The sequence below is a fragment of the Aspergillus lucknowensis genome, assembly GCF_044049455.1.
Source record: "Aspergillus lucknowensis strain CBS 449.75 chromosome Unknown BJX67scaffold_45, whole genome shotgun sequence".
In the NCBI taxonomy this organism is placed as follows: domain Eukaryota; kingdom Fungi; phylum Ascomycota; class Eurotiomycetes; order Eurotiales; family Aspergillaceae; genus Aspergillus; species Aspergillus lucknowensis.
Genome location: NW_027263589.1, coordinates 183900 through 201635, shown reverse-complemented (window position 1 = coordinate 201635; position 17736 = coordinate 183900). Strand labels below are relative to the sequence as shown.

The 17736-nt window shown below is 50.9% G+C and overlaps 10 protein-coding genes across 10 annotated transcripts; 6 read left to right on the top strand and 4 right to left on the bottom strand.

Annotated features, from left to right (window-relative positions):
• Window positions 1–9: 9 nt before the first annotated feature.
• Window positions 10–1710, bottom strand: BJX67DRAFT_374191 (uncharacterized protein; the record flags this gene model as incomplete). Its single annotated transcript, XM_071031519.1, has 4 exons — window positions 10–622; window positions 669–1337; window positions 1450–1622; window positions 1669–1710. The coding sequence occupies 4 exons, from the start codon at window positions 1708–1710 to the stop codon at window positions 10–12; spliced, it is 1497 nt and encodes a 498-aa protein (XP_070883016.1).
• A 192-nt stretch (window positions 1711–1902) lies between these two features.
• BJX67DRAFT_390285 (Zn(II)2Cys6 transcription factor) lies at window positions 1903–4059 on the top strand (the record flags this gene model as incomplete). Its single annotated transcript, XM_071034623.1, has 5 exons — window positions 1903–1965; window positions 2012–2106; window positions 2175–3103; window positions 3155–3489; window positions 3547–4059. The coding sequence occupies 5 exons, from the start codon at window positions 1903–1905 to the stop codon at window positions 4057–4059; spliced, it is 1935 nt and encodes a 644-aa protein (XP_070883015.1).
• A 26-nt stretch (window positions 4060–4085) lies between these two features.
• BJX67DRAFT_362295 (SDR family oxidoreductase) lies at window positions 4086–5621 on the top strand. The gene is made up of 5 exons (XM_071029980.1): window positions 4086–4221; window positions 4276–4327; window positions 4384–4513; window positions 4561–4854; window positions 4910–5621. Exons 1-5 carry the CDS (start codon window positions 4200–4202, stop codon window positions 5408–5410), a joined length of 999 nt encoding a protein of 332 aa, XP_070883014.1. The 5' UTR covers window positions 4086–4199; the 3' UTR covers window positions 5411–5621.
• Window positions 5622–5750: 129 nt separating this feature from the next.
• BJX67DRAFT_230044 (putative 2-haloalkanoic acid dehalogenase) lies at window positions 5751–6749 on the top strand. The gene is made up of 3 exons (XM_071025918.1): window positions 5751–5922; window positions 5971–6529; window positions 6579–6749. Exons 1-3 carry the CDS (start codon window positions 5880–5882, stop codon window positions 6706–6708), a joined length of 732 nt encoding a protein of 243 aa, XP_070883013.1. The 5' UTR covers window positions 5751–5879; the 3' UTR covers window positions 6709–6749.
• Window positions 6750–6804: 55 nt separating this feature from the next.
• On the bottom strand, window positions 6805–8427 carry BJX67DRAFT_362290 (NAD(P)/FAD-dependent oxidoreductase). Its single transcript, XM_071029979.1, has 4 exons — window positions 8159–8427; window positions 7818–8107; window positions 7192–7768; window positions 6805–7140 (listed from the first exon to the last, which is right to left on the bottom strand). The coding sequence occupies exons 1-4, from the start codon at window positions 8391–8393 to the stop codon at window positions 6887–6889; spliced, it is 1356 nt and encodes a 451-aa protein (XP_070883012.1). The 5' UTR covers window positions 8394–8427; the 3' UTR covers window positions 6805–6886.
• Window positions 8428–8470: 43 nt separating this feature from the next.
• On the top strand, window positions 8471–10988 carry BJX67DRAFT_362287 (MFS general substrate transporter). The gene is made up of 10 exons (XM_071029978.1): window positions 8471–8948; window positions 9005–9068; window positions 9124–9178; window positions 9233–9294; window positions 9347–9444; window positions 9508–9877; window positions 9926–10066; window positions 10118–10203; window positions 10256–10471; window positions 10528–10988. The coding sequence occupies exons 1-10, from the start codon at window positions 8813–8815 to the stop codon at window positions 10860–10862; spliced, it is 1563 nt and encodes a 520-aa protein (XP_070883011.1). The 5' UTR covers window positions 8471–8812; the 3' UTR covers window positions 10863–10988.
• Window positions 10989–11329: 341 nt separating this feature from the next.
• On the bottom strand, window positions 11330–12013 carry BJX67DRAFT_362284 (uncharacterized protein). The gene has a single exon (XM_071029977.1). The coding sequence runs from the start codon at window positions 11992–11994 to the stop codon at window positions 11518–11520; it is 477 nt and encodes a 158-aa protein (XP_070883010.1). The 5' UTR covers window positions 11995–12013; the 3' UTR covers window positions 11330–11517.
• A 674-nt stretch (window positions 12014–12687) lies between these two features.
• Window positions 12688–13315, top strand: BJX67DRAFT_362282 (uncharacterized protein). Its single transcript, XM_071029976.1, has one exon. It carries the CDS (start codon window positions 13025–13027, stop codon window positions 13274–13276), a length of 252 nt encoding a protein of 83 aa, XP_070883009.1. The 5' UTR covers window positions 12688–13024; the 3' UTR covers window positions 13277–13315.
• A 635-nt stretch (window positions 13316–13950) lies between these two features.
• BJX67DRAFT_384206 (uncharacterized protein) lies at window positions 13951–14832 on the bottom strand (the record flags this gene model as incomplete). The annotated part of the gene is made up of 2 exons (XM_071033622.1): window positions 13951–14680; window positions 14750–14832. 2 exons carry the CDS (start codon window positions 14830–14832, stop codon window positions 13951–13953), a joined length of 813 nt encoding a protein of 270 aa, XP_070883008.1.
• Window positions 14833–15467: 635 nt separating this feature from the next.
• BJX67DRAFT_374185 (uncharacterized protein) lies at window positions 15468–17414 on the top strand (the record flags this gene model as incomplete). Its single annotated transcript, XM_071031518.1, has 6 exons — window positions 15468–15471; window positions 15950–16070; window positions 16121–16311; window positions 16381–16613; window positions 16677–17357; window positions 17397–17414. The coding sequence occupies 6 exons, from the start codon at window positions 15468–15470 to the stop codon at window positions 17412–17414; spliced, it is 1248 nt and encodes a 415-aa protein (XP_070883007.1).
• Between the last annotated feature and the right edge of the window lie 322 nt (window positions 17415–17736).

The following is a 17736-nucleotide window of genomic DNA, read 5'->3' as shown; positions in this document are numbered from 1 at the left end:
CAAAGTTCGCTACTGCGAGTTGAAATCCACAAAATCAAGCAGTGTCTTCCAAGTCCTCAGATAACTACGACCCCCGGCCCAGTGAGGTGCGGACATGGTAAGAACCTCCGTACAGTTGATCAGATCCCTCACATGATCCCTGCGGTCAACCCAGCGCTTGCACATGCCAGTGGCGATTGAGCACCCAGCAAGAAAAGCTCTTGCACTTGCGAGTACGGGTGGAATAAAATCGTCCGTCGAAGTGCATTGTTGGTGGACATTTGCGATCAAACCAGACGCTGCTTTGAGTACGTTCTCCCTCAGGTTTGTCATGCCCTTTGCATTTGGCTCGTCAGGCTCCTGGAAACAGTATAGGCATTGCTTATGATTGACGCAGAGTGGCAGGTATAATAGCCAGGTCTCCTTGACGATTGGATGCGTGCTGTCGAGACTGTCCAGCAGCCCCATCAGAATGGCCGCTTCACCCACGCATGGGCAAGATTGCGTCTCGTATATGCGCCCCGTGTCATAGATTTGGTCCACGATCCGGACATGCAGTTCTACCAGGGGTTCTATCCCCGATTCCGAAGGCAGCTTGAGGGTACTCAGCATGTTGGGTCGATTAAAGATTGTCTGGAGGGAGCTGACGATGTGAGCGAAGCCAAGGGCACCAGACGATGGGATCTTACCCTTCAATATCCTTAAGAATCGACATGAGACGCACTTCCTCCGGGGAACAACGCACTCCCTGACCAGCGGCGTCACTGTTATGAATTGCGATGTCATGAGAAACAGAGCCGAGGGGAAGCTGGTGCCACCCCAACTGTAGGCAGGTTCTCGCCGCCAAGTCAAGCAGCTCCCACATGATTCCTCTGCTCGGGTCTGCTAGTTCGTAGATAAGGAGTAGTAGAATTGGTGCGAAGGTGTCTGCGTCTCCCACACAAATAATGGGTGTGACCAACTCATTGGCCCAGTTGCGACAGATGTGAGCGTATGGCCGCCAGTCCGGGCACTGATATGCTTCCCGAGCAGCGGCAATAGCGCACGCCATGAGTAGCTTGAACTGTCGCAACACAGGAAGCTTCTTAAAATTTGCACCATCATTGTCGACGAGGTCTGGCACGGGGACATCGTATCGCGGCCTAATGCAACGTTGGTAACGACGCAGAAGAAACCTCACCACGCTAGGAACAAGTTGAGTCTTGTTGACGAAGTGAATGTTTGGCTTGGGAGAGTCACCGTCCTCAAGCAGATCTCCTTCAGGCTCGAGTGGCGGTTGCGACGAAGATAGCGCCTCGAAAACAAAACGAGTCATACGACAAGTGGCTGATCGGTCCAGATGAAGATCAGAGCCAGGTCTGGCAGGCGCGAGAATGTGCAAGTTCCCGACTGTCGATGATGCGGCTAATGGGCTTTCACTGCAGCATATCTGTGTCAGGTTGATACTAAGAAGAGTGCGGTGACGTTTACAATGTGGGTACTTCAGCCTCGTGCAGGGCCAGTTGAGATGCTAAATGGTCGATACGCTTGTTGAGAGACTGGATGTAACTTCTTGGGATGTCCTCTTGCAGCGCGTCATCGTGAAAGGTGCATTCCAAGTCATTCCGAGCGCAGTTGGCGCACGCTGGCAGGCGAGAGTCGCACTGGATACGATTAGCTTCAAGAAGAGGCGTCGCGGGGAGGCTTCACCTTGATTCGTCGGCTGCGACACCGGGTGCATGTTTGAAGCATTTGAAGCATCGGTTCTCTTAGTGAAATAGGATAGAGAGAGCGAAGAGCAACCGAGGGGCTGAACGTATTGTGGGTTGGGATGGCCGACGTGAGATTCCTCTTATCAGCTGGTGGGTCCGGCCCAAAGCTGGGGTAGATCCTCCTCACGACGATTAAATTTCTCAGTCTCTTGCTCTAACAATATCGCCAGAAATGCAGAAGTCACAGCGCCGTTCGACCAAAGTCTGCACTCGCTGCCGGCAGCGGAAGACAAAGGTACGCCTAGAGCTCCTACTTCATGCCAGGTACTGATCGAAGCCAGTGCGACTTCAAGTTCCCACAATGCACGTCATGCTCGCTGGCAAATGCAGCCTGCTTGGGTTACGATCCAGCGACAAAGCAAGCCGTTCCTCGAAGGTGCCGTCTCTCTCCTCGGAAGTGTTCAAGGTTGCATGTATCACGTCTGACGATTCTCCTATCCACAGTCTCGTCAAGTCTCTAGAGGCTCGTGTGGCCTATTTGGAAGCACAGCTGCGCGCCCTTCAGTCAATTTCACACAATCTACCATATTCGATGGCATCCAAGATTGCACAGGCCAATATATCCTTTGGTGTTCCTCAACCAGGCCCGTATCTTCAGTCCAAGCTCTCGTCAGCATTATTCCTTCGTCCATCGTGTCCACCCCTGGCAATTTCTCCAACGGTTCGACTCTCCGAGGCAGAAAGTTCAGAGCCGAACGAACTTTCTTCTCAGCAGAGACGTCGGAGTCGACACAAGAGCCCATACAAACCCAACATGATCAATTTGGGTAGTGTGCCACATTCTGCTATGGAACGCATGATTCGAAACTACAGCGACACCCACCTACCCCAATACCCCATCATTTCTGCCACAATGCTGGAACATGCCCTTCAGCAATTTCGACCTGACGCTGTGGGTGAGGGTAGCTCTCTTTTCGATGCAGATCCTACTTTCACTGGCCTCGGTCACTTTGAATTCTTCGTCATCTTCATCATCTTGGCCATCTCCGCCAGCACCTTAACCTGGAGGGCAGAAACTCAAGCCCGCGAGGCATGCGATTCCTTCTACAAGTCAGCCTTGAAACATCTCCAATTGCTAGAGGACTATAGCGAAATCAAACAGCTGCAAATTTCGCTACTCCTGGCGCACTTTGCCCACATGTGCCCTGAATTAGTTGATAACTGGACTTGCATCTCAAACGCCGTGCGAATTGCTCTGAGCCTAGGTCTCTACCGAGAATGCCCCGAAGGGCTCGATGCAGAGCAGCGAAGATTACGTTCGGAACTGTTCTGGGTCACTTATGGAATGGAACGCTCGCTGTGCACAAACCTCCGACTTCCTCTGTCCTTTCCAGAGGAAGCAATTACCACGAAGGTACGTACACCTGAAGGCCGTATGTATATATCATGCTTACTCCCGAAGCTCGAGGACCCCACCGTGGAAGTTATAAATCCGCTGTTTAGCGCAGACGACGTCAAGAAGAAATCGTCCGCCAACCATATTTACAGGTATCGCATGATGGAGACGGAAGTGCATCGCGCACTATATCTCCAAGAAGAAGTCCTTATGCTCGGCTTTCCGTCGGTGGAAGAATGGATTCAAGATGTCACCGCTCGACTAGATGTCTGGTATACAGAGGCTCAGACATATACCCCGTACAATATGCTAGAATTCAAGCACGTCCAATTTCACCACTTGCAAGTACGAATATACCGGCCTACACCACGCCTCAGAACAAAATTGCCTCAAGATTGGGAGATTGTTTTGAAAGCCTGTCGGGTAAGACTATACGCCATTCTTTTAACTATTGTTAATGTCAAGCTAACCCATAACTAGAGTCTAATCGACGATTATGTCGGGCAAGAACGTCGGCGAAGGCTCTTTTACCCCTGGCACGGCGTCCATATCCTATTCGAAACAGCCAGTGTAGCCTTGGATGCGTCGTGGTCAGCTCGTGACTATCCACCACTCATTGGCGAGGCCGAAGACATGTTGCAGACGCACATTCCCCGATGTCTACAGTTGCTCAGCACCATCGGTGAACGCTGGAACGAAGCAACAGAGTGTGGGAACCATTTACGTCCGATTCTCGAGAAAGTGCATTCAGCTTTTTCAGCACCCGACCGATCCGCACATGATCTTGCAATTGCAGAAGAGATCAATGGGCTTTTATTCCCAGACAAACTCCCCGTGTGGAGTATGACTGACTTTGGCATGGATGACTTTGGCTTCGAAGGGGGATCTCTGCTACTTGACAATATGTCTGTCGACGATATGGAATTCCTACAGTGGGGTGAGGACTGGGATATCATGCCTCCAGAGTTTATTCCAGAGACCGAGATATTGTAGACAATTCATCATGTCGGATTTCCCCGACTGCGGGGTTCTCATTACCGCGTTCACCCGATTCGGGTGCGATGATCGAGGTCTATGTACGTTTCGAAATTCTTTCCGCTAGAAGGGCCATACTCTAAGCAGACATTTTTGACATGGCCAAAGTTCTCCTCACTGGTTCGTTTTCCTGTGAATCAAGCAGATCCACGGCAAATTGTTGACCAGCAATAGGAGGAAGTGGCTTCGTCGGCGCGCATATTCTCAATACATTATTAGAACGCGGGTCGGTTTGACGCAGTTGAGTCCTTGTGGCAGATTACGCAGCTAATTTGTGGACAGATATTCCATCACTACCACAGTTCGATCCTCTGCCAAGGGAGACAAAATCCTCGCGTCGCACAACCTGCATGGAAGTAAGCTGTCTTACGTGGTAGTCAATGACATTGCCGACGAAGGGGCTTTTGACCTGGTAACTCGTCAATCTCACTTCAAAGAGCAGTTTTAACAGCCGACTAGGCCGTTCGGTCAACTCCATCATTCGACTACGTGATTCATACGGCCTCCCCGTTCCCAGTCGAGTTCACAGACCCGGTGAAAGATGTTCTCACCCCCGCCATCAAAGGAACAATTGGAATACTAAGAGCAGTCAAATCTCATGCACCCAGCGTCAAGCGGGTGGTGGTCACCTCCTCGTTTGCGGCAATTGTCAATCCGGCGTTCTCCCCCAAAATCTACGACGAGACGTCTTGGAATCCGGTGACATGGGAGCAAGCTGTTGCTGATCGCTCTCTAGCATATCGAGGCAGCAAGGTTCGTGCGGTAATCCTAAGGACACTATAGAGATGTCCGACTAATTATGATACAGGCTTTCGCTGAAAAAGCGGCTTGGGAATTTATGGAGAAGGAAAAGCCAGGCTTCGATCTCGTTACTATCAATCCGCCTCTGGTATACGGGCCGGTCGCTCATCATCTAGAAAGTCTCAGTGGCCTCAACACATCAAACCAGAGGATTCGTGATTTCGTGCAAGGAAAACACACCGGAGATGAACTACCGCCGACCGGTACATTCCTCTGGGTTGATGTCCGAGACCTCGCCCTTGCCCACGTTAGGGCTCTCGAGGTTTCAGCAGCTGGAGGACATCGTTTCTTCACCACAGCAGGCCACTGCTCTCATAAACGGATAGTCGACGCGATTCGCGAGAGCTATCCAGAATTATCGTATCGACTTCCGAAGAATCCTATTGACGACTTTCCTGAGGACTGCTACGGATACGATAACGGGAAGGTCAGGGACATACTAGGAATCGAATTTCACTCTTTGCAGCAGGCCATCAGGGATACTGTCGCTTCCTTGTTGAGATTTTGATAGCCTCAGTTCTGGAGCCTACGAGATAGTTGTTCTAGGACATGCACAATATATATCTCCAAACAGTCCGTCTTTTTACACACGAGTTGTTGCACCTGATAAGTGACTATAGAGGCTTGACTTCAGGGAAACACAACGACTATGTAGTCTATCGATAGAAACCACTATAATTAAGGCTATCAGAGGAGAAATCATGGAGACAGCAATCGGCAGAGTACGGGTCGACGCGTTGTGTTGATGCCAAGCACGGAGAATAGTGAAGCAAGGCACGTGATTACCAGTCCATTACGTAAGTACCTTATCGCCTGCAACTTCGGCTTTTCCCGCGTGTTCCGGCTAAATTCCACGCGGTCGGCCGATGGTTGGCTTGAGCAAGATTCATCCCCAATCCAGCGTCATGTAGACAGGTTAAATAATATGGCAGGCTTCTGGATCCCAGTAGTCTCAGAGCATTGATACAATCGCGATAATGGCCCCAACCCAGAATAAGCACGTCGTTTTCGACGTCGTTGGTCAGTGCTCTGAGGTGTCTTGAGGATATCGGTGCTGACCACGTCTAGGAACGCTGATCTCATACGACCACTTCTTCGAGGCCATCGAAGCGCGCATGGGCGATCGCCTGCGAAGCGCAAATGTTGGTTCTCGAATCTTCGGATACGCCTGGATGGAGGCGGGCGAGAAGGAATACACGTACCTCAGCTTGACGACAAACTATGTCAAGTTCTTCGATGTTTTCCGCTCAATCTTCTATCGCACGCTCGGGCAAGCTGGTATTGCGGAGCCGCGCAGATTTGCGAGTGACGAGGACCGAGAATTCCTGCTCGCTTCATATCGCGGCCTCAAGGCTCGACCTGGCGTGGCCGAATGCTTCGCTAAGCTCCGAGAAGGCGGTTTCACGGTCTGGTGTTTGACCTCTGGGGACATTGAGCGGGTGGCAGGATATCTTGCCACGGGTGGTATCGACTTTCCCTCGGAGAACTTTGTCTCTTGCGACGACATTGGCGTCGGCAAGCCTCAGCCCAGATCATATCAGTATCTTCTGGACAAATTCCCCAAGGACAGCGACAAGTGGTTTGCAGCAGCTCACATGTGGGATGCCGCAGGTGCTCGCCTATGCGGGTAAGTAAACTATCCTACTCTGCTCGAATATTTTCTGACTGTTTGGTAGTTTCAAGGGAGCATGGGTTTCGCTCTGGGAGAAAGAGCCTTGCTTGGACATCTTCAAGGGAATGGATGTAATAGCTGGAGACCTCCCTGCACTAGCAGACGGTATTGTCGGCTTTTCCAGCAACCAATAGCTATTGTGCTTAATGTGAATAAATGCAATTGACGGATTCCCATCCTAGATGACATTTCGTACAAAATTTTGGAAAGGTATGATCTACAGCGTCCATGGACGATACTAGTTCGGATTTTGAAGATGCTCAATGGGTATCAAGTGGAGATGCTTATGATAGTGACGTTCATTAGGTACATTCACAGTTTAGGCTGGCTATGGCCCCCCAGAATCTCATTCTTTGTGGACTTAAGCCGCTCCTCGGTCGCGCGGAATATCTCCGGGACACCGGTCTCCTCGAACTTCGAGCCTTGTCTTATCATCTGCACAATTGCTTTGGCGGAGAGGAGGATTAATGGCATTCCATGCCCGGAGAAGCCAGCCAGAATCATTTGATTCGGCTTTCCAGGGACTTCGCCGACGTACGGCATGAAGTCCGAGGTCCAGCCCATGACTAGTGTATGGTTAATTGGGGTGGACAAGGGAGTCAATGCAGGCGACTTACTGCCTGTCCATACTCTGTCGGTCCTGGCACCGCTAGTCTCCCAGCCTCTGAATGTTCTCTGCATCAACCCGTCGAAATGGGACACGGCCGGCTCGATGAGCTTGCTGTCATCAGTCACATTGTACCACTGGCTCCGATCATGCCAGAACTTTGGCTTCGCGCCGCCGACAATAATACTGCCGTCCGGTCGTGAGATCAGATAGTCGTACATGCCAACGCCGTGGCGGATGCTGTATGTGTAGGGCAAGAATGGTACCGGGCGGTCTTTAGGGACTGTAATACGACTGCAAATACCCCGGACGGGGATGATTTTGTCCTGAAATTGAGGGGCGAGATGTGCAGTGTATCCGTTGGTTGCGAGTAGTATTTTCTTAGTCTTGATGGACCCTCGTTCTGTTTCGACAAGCCATCGGCCGTCTGGTAACGCTGTATCTGAGATTCGGGTCACTTGGGTATGGGTCTGAAGATTTGCGCCTTTATTGACAGCCATTTGCAGCAGATGCAGGACCAGCTTGTATGGCCAGACGTGCCCGGCTGTGAACGTGAAACAAGACAACGCGCCTTTGACACCAGAGAGCTTGGTAAACAGTTAGTAAGGGCTGGGCAGAGGCTTGAGGCCGACATACCTGCTCGGCATCCTTGCCATATGCGTAGAAGACATCCTTCAAATTAGCGACCCCAGAGTTCTGCAATTCTGTGAATGCGTGATGAGTATCCCTGGCTAAGTCTGCATCTAATGTTGCGTCACAGGCTCTGGTGAGGACAAAATCGCAGTCGATCTTCTCTTTCTCGACAAGCGCCTTGACGGCTTGAACTTGCGAGGCCTCAAAGCGAGCGACATCAACTGCCGCCTTGACACCGTATCTTTTGATGTATTTTGGAACTTGGTAATACACATCAGGCTTCATGTGGCCGCCTGCAAGCTCATTAGTGAGCATGAATTCTAAATGATGAAGGGCGAACATACCATTCCGGCCAGTTGCCCCGGAGCAAGCTTCTCGCGCCTCAAGGATAACGACGGAAGGAGGAAACGGATTGTCATCGTAGAGATAGTAAGCCAGCGCAGCCCCCGCAAAACCAGCACCGATGATCACAATGTCGTAATTGGCAGGCAAATCCGGGGTCGTGCGGTGGCTATCGAGCTCATGCAGCTCGGTCCGCCAAAACGGGGTGGTTGAATTTGGGACTGGGGTTGGGGACATGGCAGCGACTGGGTGACTACTGAACCGTGTCTCTGGGTAGATAGATAGATAAATGCCATTTTTCGGCAACTTCAGGGCCGTTGGCGGAGTGGAGCCTCGCATATCGCGTGGGAGATACGCTGTCGCCACTCCAACTCGTCGTCCCCCGCTCGACCACCGGTGCTCTCCGCCATCTTCACCTCGAGACTCGCGCTTTTCCGGTCAAGCCTGTGCCAGAGTGGCAAAGCACACGCACACCACCATAGATAGTCGAGCAATACGCCGAGAGATAGCAGCCGATAGGGCATCTCCTGCTCGTCTACGCATGGACCTTGACCGCAGGATCCAGGGGGTTTTTATACACAGAGCTTTTCCTGTCGTAGACCGGGAAAACAGGAAACTTCTCAACTCGCCGCGAGACATCAATATAATTGACAACCATGGCAAATGCAAACGGTACTTCGACAGCTCAGCCAAACCTCGACCCCGAGATGCATGCCGTCGACGAGAAAGGAACCCTTGACAAGGGGCTGAAGCCCATCAGCAGCACCGATATAGGCGAGCTGGACGGTTCTGGTGTGGAACTTACCTTTGTCCTGGTATTATCGAGTTGCCTAACGCGCAATTTGTAGAGTACTCCGAGGCGCAGTACAAGAAGCTGCTGCGAAAGATTGATGCTTACCTGATCCCGATGATGTTTGTCCTTTTCCAGTTCTGACATTATCGAATCGTACACTGAACAGCCGTCTAGGTTCTTCTGCTATGGGATTCAGCAAACAGACAAGACATCCATCGGTATCCAGGCAGTGAGCATACCCAGATGCACTTCTGCTGCACGAACCTTATTGACAAGGCATTAGCTCTTCGGCATGAACTCTGACCTCGGACTCCACGGCCAACAATACCAGTGGCTTACAACGATGTAAGACTCGCCTAATTCTCTACGCTGCCTGATGGAACTGACAGAAAGCAAGCTTCTATCTCACGTACCTTGTGGGTGAATTCCCTTCGACATGGCTACTGCAGAAATACAATATGGGTCGAGTCCTGACCTTGTATATGGTTGGATGGTGTGAGTGCTATTGTCTTCCCTCTAACCAGCAGCGTTTCTAATTCGTACTGACTGTATTTACAGCAATCTGCTTGCTGTGCATCAGCGCATGCAACAATTGGTCGCAGCTCATGGCTCTCCGCGCCCTTCAGGGATTCTTCGAATGCAATATCACACCAGGGTTCCTGATGATCACTGCAGCATGGTATAGGACCCATGAACATGCAAATAGATCGCTGTTCTGGCAGTCGTCCCAGGGCTTCTTTTCCATTGTTTGCAACTTGATGTTGTATGGGATCGCACGTCATGTTACCAGCGTGGGCGGCATAGATCCCTGGCGCTGCATATCCCTCTTTCTTGGCGGGCTTACTCTGTTGGGAGCTGTTTTTGCCTGGTTTGTCCTCGGGTCTCCCCATGAAGTAAAGTGGCTGAATGAGGAAGAGCGGCGCATGGCGTGAGTGCATTTCGATGCCTGAGTATTGTACTCTGCTAAAAACAACAGTTCTGCTCGAGTTATCGTGAACCAAATGGCCGAGGACACCGCGGGTAAGAAATGGTCATGGGAGCAATTCCGGGAGTGCTTCAAAGACCCGCAGGTATACTTTGGCTTCTTCAACACGCTGCTGGCGTGTATTCCCAATGGGTAGGCCAGGGCTTAATTTTCCGACAGGTCTAAACTAACTTCGGGCTGCAGTGGCATTACGGCCTTCAGCTCGCTGATGTACGAGACTTTTGGCTTTGACGCGTGGGGATCTATGCTCTATGGGCTGCCCAGGAATGGTACGTATTGAAATTGGGAGCCAGAGGGATGTACTGTGCTGACACATTGCAGGCATGTACGTGGTGGTGTTTATCCTCGTCGCTCTTTATCTCAGAAAGTTCCAGAACCAACGCATGTGGATCATGATTCTCTCCTGCATCTTGCCATGTGTGGGAATGCTCGTCATGTCGCTGCTTCCGAACACCCCTGACCACAAGTGGGTGAAATGGGGTATGTTTGATATGACTGTTGTCTTTTCACTGGCATTATTCCTCGGCTGGAGTCTAAGTAAGTCAATATACCACCAATCGAGAGAAATATAACTGGTCTAACATCCTCGTCAGTTACATCTAACGTCGCCGGCAAAACTAAGCGGACTGTCGTTTCCGCACTCACCCTGATTTCCTACTGTGTGGGCAACATGGTTGGTGCGCAAGTCTTCCGGACCAAAGACGCCCCGCGTTATATTCCTGGAACGATTACATGCTGCGTCTGCTTTGGACTAGAGGTTATTCTGATTATTGTGTGGCGGCTGTGGTACATGTACGAGAATAGGCGTCGAGATCGATTGGCAGCCGAGTCAGGACTGTCCGAGGAAGAGATCAAGCTGATGGGCCAGCAGCTGGGCATGCAGGACAAAACGGATCTCCAGAATCCTCATTTTAGATACAGCATGTAGAAGAATAGTAAGAGGAGGACAGCAGACAATATGGACTAGGTGCTTGGATTACTTGCAGCCAATATTACAATATCATATTCATCGATTAGGCCCAAATGGAAAGGGACTAACAACCGCACAACCATGGAGAGGCCATGGGCCTGATAACCGACACATTGTTTGCCTTCCTATAATTGTTCCGACGTGCTCTTATGCGTTTATGGGAACTGGGAGTGGTCTGTCCACCCAGAGCGAAGGTATTCACTGTCAAAAAGGGGTTCTAAACCTGGCTGATGCACGCCCAGCACCTTCCACTGCACATCAAGAGATACTCTCCGGCTTCGTCCATTGCCCATATACCGAGTCCAATAGTGTTGTCGCCATTGTAATTCAGGATCCCAGAGAAGACTGGGAAGAGAGTGCAGCTTCAAGCAAATCGAAAGCATGATGGGCAGACCTACTGGGGGCACGTCAGGGAAGGTAACCTCGTTGGATATAAACGGGAGGGTCTTCCCAAACCGGTACCCATTGACGCATAGCTGGGCCTGGGGCTTGGCCCCTCCTCTGGCTGAAGCTCAAAAGCCAGGCTGACATCGTACGCTTCTGGAATGTCGTCCATGGGCACAACAGTCGGATAGAACCGTGACCCTGCACCGGTATTACCCTCGCCAGGTGTTCAAGTCTCCCGGGCGGTATCATTGAAGCTAGAGAGATGCCGGCCAAGGCGCTTTGCATGGAGTCCGCCCTCATTGTATGTCCCACGAATCGGCTCCAGGGGGTGATTTCCACTCGCAGAGATGGCGTCTGTAGTGATCAACGCTAAGACTGCTTCGCGGGTCGGGCGCTGTCTCTCGCTGTTCCTTGCCCATAGTCTCCTAAATGACAAAGAGGACGTTGACGTCCTCCGTGTTGAGTGGCACATCCCATTTCGACGTACCAGAAGCCGAGGGCGTTTGCCATTGGCGTAGACTGAGAAACCGCTGGCAGGACGACCAATGACACGAGGAAAAGTGCCAGTGGGTGGCTCGTCCGCTGGAGCATTGAAGTGGCCTAGGCAGAGGATGTTACCAGCTTCGTAGCCACACTCATCCGCAAAGAGTACGGGGATATATACCTGGCGGAAAGAAGTGAGGAGTTTCCACATGATTAGCATCTGGCAGGGACTTGTTAGCTCATGAGGCGCATGTACGGCTAGTTAATACTTCCCTCACCAGTCCAGTTCCAATCGTCGTAGTCTGATGCGGCCTCTGGGATATTGTCTGCCACCATCCATTCACTAAGAGAGGGCCGTTCGGCAGTCAGGTTCTCAATGGTAACTTCTGGCGCAGGGAGCATGCCAATAAACTAGAGTACCTCGGCTTCTTGACCCTTTCCGCTGCCCAAATATCGACATCGGTTTCTTCATCCCAGTCACCCGTAATGTGGATGGTGTCGCCAGTCCTCCTGGAGAGTTGTTGGGTTGGCGCTCGGAAATACCGCCCACTGCAATTATTTGTTAGCGTGATCAAGACGAATTAGAATTCTAGGAGTCGCACAGACCTCGTGAGAGCCTCTACCGCAGACAGTCTGGGGACTGTATGCTCTTGGGCGATGGCAAATATGATGAAGAGCACTGCTGTCTGCGCAGATGCTGCGTCTGTCGCGCATAACCCCACGAGTATCATAGAATTCCTCAAACCAGTGCTCGAAGATGGCGAAGTGACGGCTACATATGTTCCTATACAGACTTGATTTTCATGAATCAACATGAATTTCCCGATTTGGATGAGGCCGCTTTAATGAGGGCGCTCAGGGGGTCACTCACTGAGTATTTCTCATCACCGGTCAAGGCTCAGTGAGCGCTCAGGTCCGAAGTTAACCTCATAAAGGAAGAGAAGCGTCTGCAAGAAATTCCATGGCAGGGCCACATAACAGTGGAACACCACTCACCCACGACAGGGGGACCTACCGCTTCTTCCCATGTCAAAACACCTCCCCACCTCCCACGATGAGCCTGTGATCTTTTCACACTTCATTCACCATTATACATACGAAATTGGCCCTGGATATATTTTTTTTGTCGCCCTCCTTCCAGGCAGCGTCTCCTGGATTCTTGCTTGGAAAGGGTGGATCGGGGTGTACCGTGCCAATATACCTTGTCCAATAACTCAGGCCGCCCTTGTACCTTGTTGGGTACAAAGGCAATGAGAGTGATGAATCTTATTAGAATAATCAGCTTTGAGGATACTCAGTGGGCCGCTAGAGTGCAACTCGAGCCATGGACATCGTTAAGCGCAAGCCTCCTCCAGGCTGAGGTGGATACAGTGGCTCTTGTGAGGAGCCAGAAGAGTGTTCCGTTACCAAATGTCTTTGGATATGAGTCTTCGGGTGCGAATGAGATTGGAGCAGCGTTCATCCTCATGGAATTTCTTCCCGGTCTGTCCGCAGTGGACTGAGATGGAAGGTATGAGAGTCACCGCGGCGAGATTGCATCCATGAAAAGCGAACAGTTTTATAGGGAAGTTGCAGGCATCCAGGTACGGCTCGTATGCCTTTGTCTACGACTTGAACGTTGGCTGATGTTTTCTCAGGTGAGACAAACATTCTTTCGTTTCATTCGCTGGGCTGGTGCCTGAGCCCTTGCCAATAATCCCGCTTTCTTTCGTCTACCTTAGTAGTTGTGTGCCAGTGGGGACTAAATATGAAATCCGGAGGGTGGCGACTGCCTTGCGGACTGTTTTTGTATCTGATGCTACAGCAAATTCGACGGGTCGCCACCGCCATATCGACATTAAGAATGAGATGTAACAACCATGAACTGGCTCGTAGCCATAACCTTGAGAGGGCCGGTAACCGAATATCATACAATACTTTCCACAGATGGCAGATCGGTTCTACGGTCTCAGAAGTAGTGGGAGGCGGGGGAGGCGTGGTGGTGCGGCTTTAATATCCGCGTCTGGAGATGGAAATTATTCCAGTGAAAGGCGAGTGTAATGCTGGAGAAATAGATAATATTTGCTATACAATTCAGACTACGACGACGCCACCGCAATCTCCCTTTCCAAGCTATTTCACCGCCAGGTCCCTCCTTTGAGCCGTATTAGAAGTCTTATACCCTGCCCTTGACCTTCTAGTCACTCTCATCATCCTCATCATCCTCTTGAGTGAAATACTGCCATGCGCAGACCGTACCAACAACCCCAAGCCCTATCAAGGCGCCGACTTGGCTTGCGGGATGAAGCAGATTGAACGCAAGAGCAAGCCCAGCACTCCCAGACGGCACGACAGTAACTCCTCCTGCTGTGGCCGCCCCTAGAGTCGCCCCTCCTGCCATTCCCACAACTGCAGTCCCGACACCAGTACTTCCTGTCTGTATGGCGCGGTTCCATTTCTCGCAGGCCTCCTTTGGCATGGGATCCTTTGGCGTCAGGTCAATTAGCCAAGCAGAGTTTGGCTTGGGGAGTGGTAGCAATGGGCGCTTGTCGCGCGCTTCCACCTCGGGTGATGTGTTATTGCCATTGTTGCAACCACTAACCGTGCAAGTAGTGCGAATTGGATTTGGGCAACGGAGTTTGGCCTTCTCCTCATCCAAGTAAGCCACATTATCAACTATTAACGCTTGCCCGGGGTATAGGGCACCACCCAGGCAAATAACCTCCCTGGTAATATCGGGGTCCTTAAAGCAGGGCATGTCCTTGCGATAAAATTTCTGCACCTGGTATATCGCTTCGTGCATGGTTATCTCGTGCCACCCGGGAGTAACTGCGAGCTTCTTGAGGAATAAACTAACAGCGGTTGCTAGATCCATGCACTGCTCCTCCATAAGCGGTACCGCACGGATGCTCGCAGGATTTAGCAGACTGCGCTGATAGAAGTTCCTAGTCTGTTACAATAGGTTGGCGGCCGTGCTATCGGGGTTTTTGGCATACTAGTTAAAGTCGGATTCGCCGTGTATGGCCCGCACGGTGGTTTCGCCTGCCTTGCGGGAATGCTGGGGTTTGATGAAGCCCATTCTTACGGCCCTGGCAACCTGCTTCGGGATTATCAGAGCAATTCTTTCTTTCTCTATGGTTAGCTTTGTCCTGGGGCTCGCGTTGCCCAGTCCTGCCATGCAAGATGGTGTGCATGTTTGTTGTGAGGTGGTGGGACTGGTCGTGTTGAATCATCCATTGATGCGTTGGAGGTCATCCTCTTGGACGAATAAAACGATTTCAGATAAACAAGAAAAGCAACCAACAGAAATGGCTCCTGACAATTAGGTAGGAAGCTGTGGTACTAGCTGGAGAGAAAAGTCAAGCGAACATGAGAAAATGCTGAGAGGCAGCAGGCACTGGGAAGCACTGAGGGTGATGACAATGTTTGCCTTGCAGTAACGAGAACGGTGAGAAGAAGATCGTTTCAAGAAAGGGAGACAGAAGGAACATAGCGCCGTTTTTATATCCAAGTGTACTATTTCCCCCGACTCTGGGGGACATGACTTCATCCAGTGAATATACTACAACGGCATCACATTAAGCACACCAGGTGATGCCTTGGCAAGAAGTGGCTTACAGATATGGGCAAGAAGAACAAGCTATATTAAATGCAGACTAGCGTCAGCACAAAAGGGTTGTGCATGAGCGTCGTGGTCTCTCTTGGCCGGTCAACATGGGCGGGTTGGGCTGCGGTGTCACCAAGGGGTGTCCAATGGCAATCTTCATACGACCTACCTCGCCAAAGCTGACAGCACGGCACGGTTAGCATCGCCTCCTGCCACGTCATGACGGGTGAGGGGTCTCCCGTTAGATTCACTATCAAACTCCCCATGGGATGAGCATTTCATTGATTCTCAGCGAGTCAGACTCGACATCATGTCAGCCTCATAGTTTGATCGGGGTGTGGGTTATTTGACCATGGGACCCAAACCATAGTCATTGCGGGTCATCTTTCGGGCTGCAATTCGCGAAGCTCTTTCCGATAACAGAGTGCGACTCCCCGCTGCTCCGGATGGCTGCTGGCGTTCCAACTTGAATTAAAAAAGCAGGAGCCTCCACAACTTCAGGACTCCGCCAACTGCACCAACAACTGAGCGCATAATATCCGTCCATACCCATACATACAGCTTAGCATCTCGCAGTTACCAAGTATAGAACGCGCCAGGATCTACAGCAAGCACAGCGCCAAGATCTTCCAACTTTTCGTCACTGACGGTCTAACGCGCGATCAGGCTAAGCTTGACTTCGAGGAACTGGGGTTAGAGCCCAGATTAACGTGAGCAAACACTTCAGATACGTATATAATTGCCGCTCACAGACGGATAGAGCCCAGCAGTGGAAGGATCTGCTACGCGATCTGGGTATATTCAAGAACGTCGAAGGCGAGAGCGCCATCCTAGACCAGACGCCAGGCGGCTGGAACTGCCTAGTCTTTGCAGATAACGTGCTTCAGAGCAATGCGGAGATTATCAAACACTACCAGAGGAGGCAGGAAGACCCGCGCAAGAAATCCCGTCGTTAAAGGCTCACATGGATCCTCCTTCCTTACGAAATCAGGGCTGTCAGCGATCCCATCAGGTTCAAAGACCTCCAGTACTTTTTCTTAAATGCGCGGATCGATCTCGAGTCCTCCTTTAACAGTGAAAAATGGGGCCCGGACAATCAGGGGCTGTACGCCAGGGACCAGGAGTTCCGAAAAGAGCTTAGAAAGCTCAGTAACCTACACAACCACATGTTCTATGCAATAAAGCGCTTCAAGGATGGCCAAAACGAGCAAGGTCAAAAATTACTAGAAAGCGCTTTTGCGCTGCATCCATCAGTCGCGGGATATCGCCACCATCACCTCATCCCAGATATACTTGGGATTCTGGTCATGGTTTAGAGAGACGGAAGCAGGGCACTACAGCACGCTATCACAGTGGATCTAGCTATCTTAGTAGATCAAACTTTGCAGCCCAGTGATCCGCGCAGACTGATGCTACAATGTTTGAACAGACTCAGTCTGGACGATATACGGCCTTTATATTTGGCATTTGATGCCTTTTCTCGTTACATTTGGATAAAACGAGCAGGTGCCGACCACGTCAAAGCCTATATTTCCTACAACCAGGCCAGATTTCCGAGAGCTGATGCCGGTGAATTTTACAGCCTGTTCACGTGGATGGCGTGGGCTGGGGTTGAGGACATGCTCGTTCGGGTGGATGCTGAACTAGGGCAATACAGTCATGAAGCCATATTACTATGGCAAACAGCAATTGAGTTCTCCGCTAGCAAGGGGAGATACGATGATATGCGCCTCATCTGTCAACGACTGTGCGAGCGTTTTCTACTGCATGGTAGAGCACTTGATACCAACCAAAAACAGCAACTGAACTGTGATGCTGCAATCACATTTCTTCTTCTTGGGCTTGCACACGAAGCACTACAAAGCCCTATTCACGCGAGATGGGCATTCGACCAGGCCGTACAACTTCGAAATCGGGTCCTTCCTTTTAATACTTGGGATGCAACGAGAGAAAGTGCTCTAGGAAAGCTTGTGGAAATTGACAGGCGAATTGGGGCAGTAAATACTGCAACCTACAACACCATGTTAACGAACGAGATGTACACTACCATCTAACTGGGAGACGGTATGGCACCAAAGAGGTTATGTTGGCGAATATCTACAGCGCTTAAATGATTTAGGAAGCACAAAATTGATCCAGGAGATAGTCAACCCACAAGAGCACTCAAAGGGCCTCTTAAAGAGGGGCTGCGGAGCTTACCCTAGCCCCTGTCTAAGGTTGCAACTAATCCGTCGTGGTCAATGCCTTTCACATTGTGGTTTATTACGGCTCGGCCGAGACGTCTAAGGAAAAACCTAGCAGAGGCATAAATGCTAATTTTCATTACTACCATAATAGATCCCTTACCATGACCTCCCGAGGAACTTCCCAGTCAAT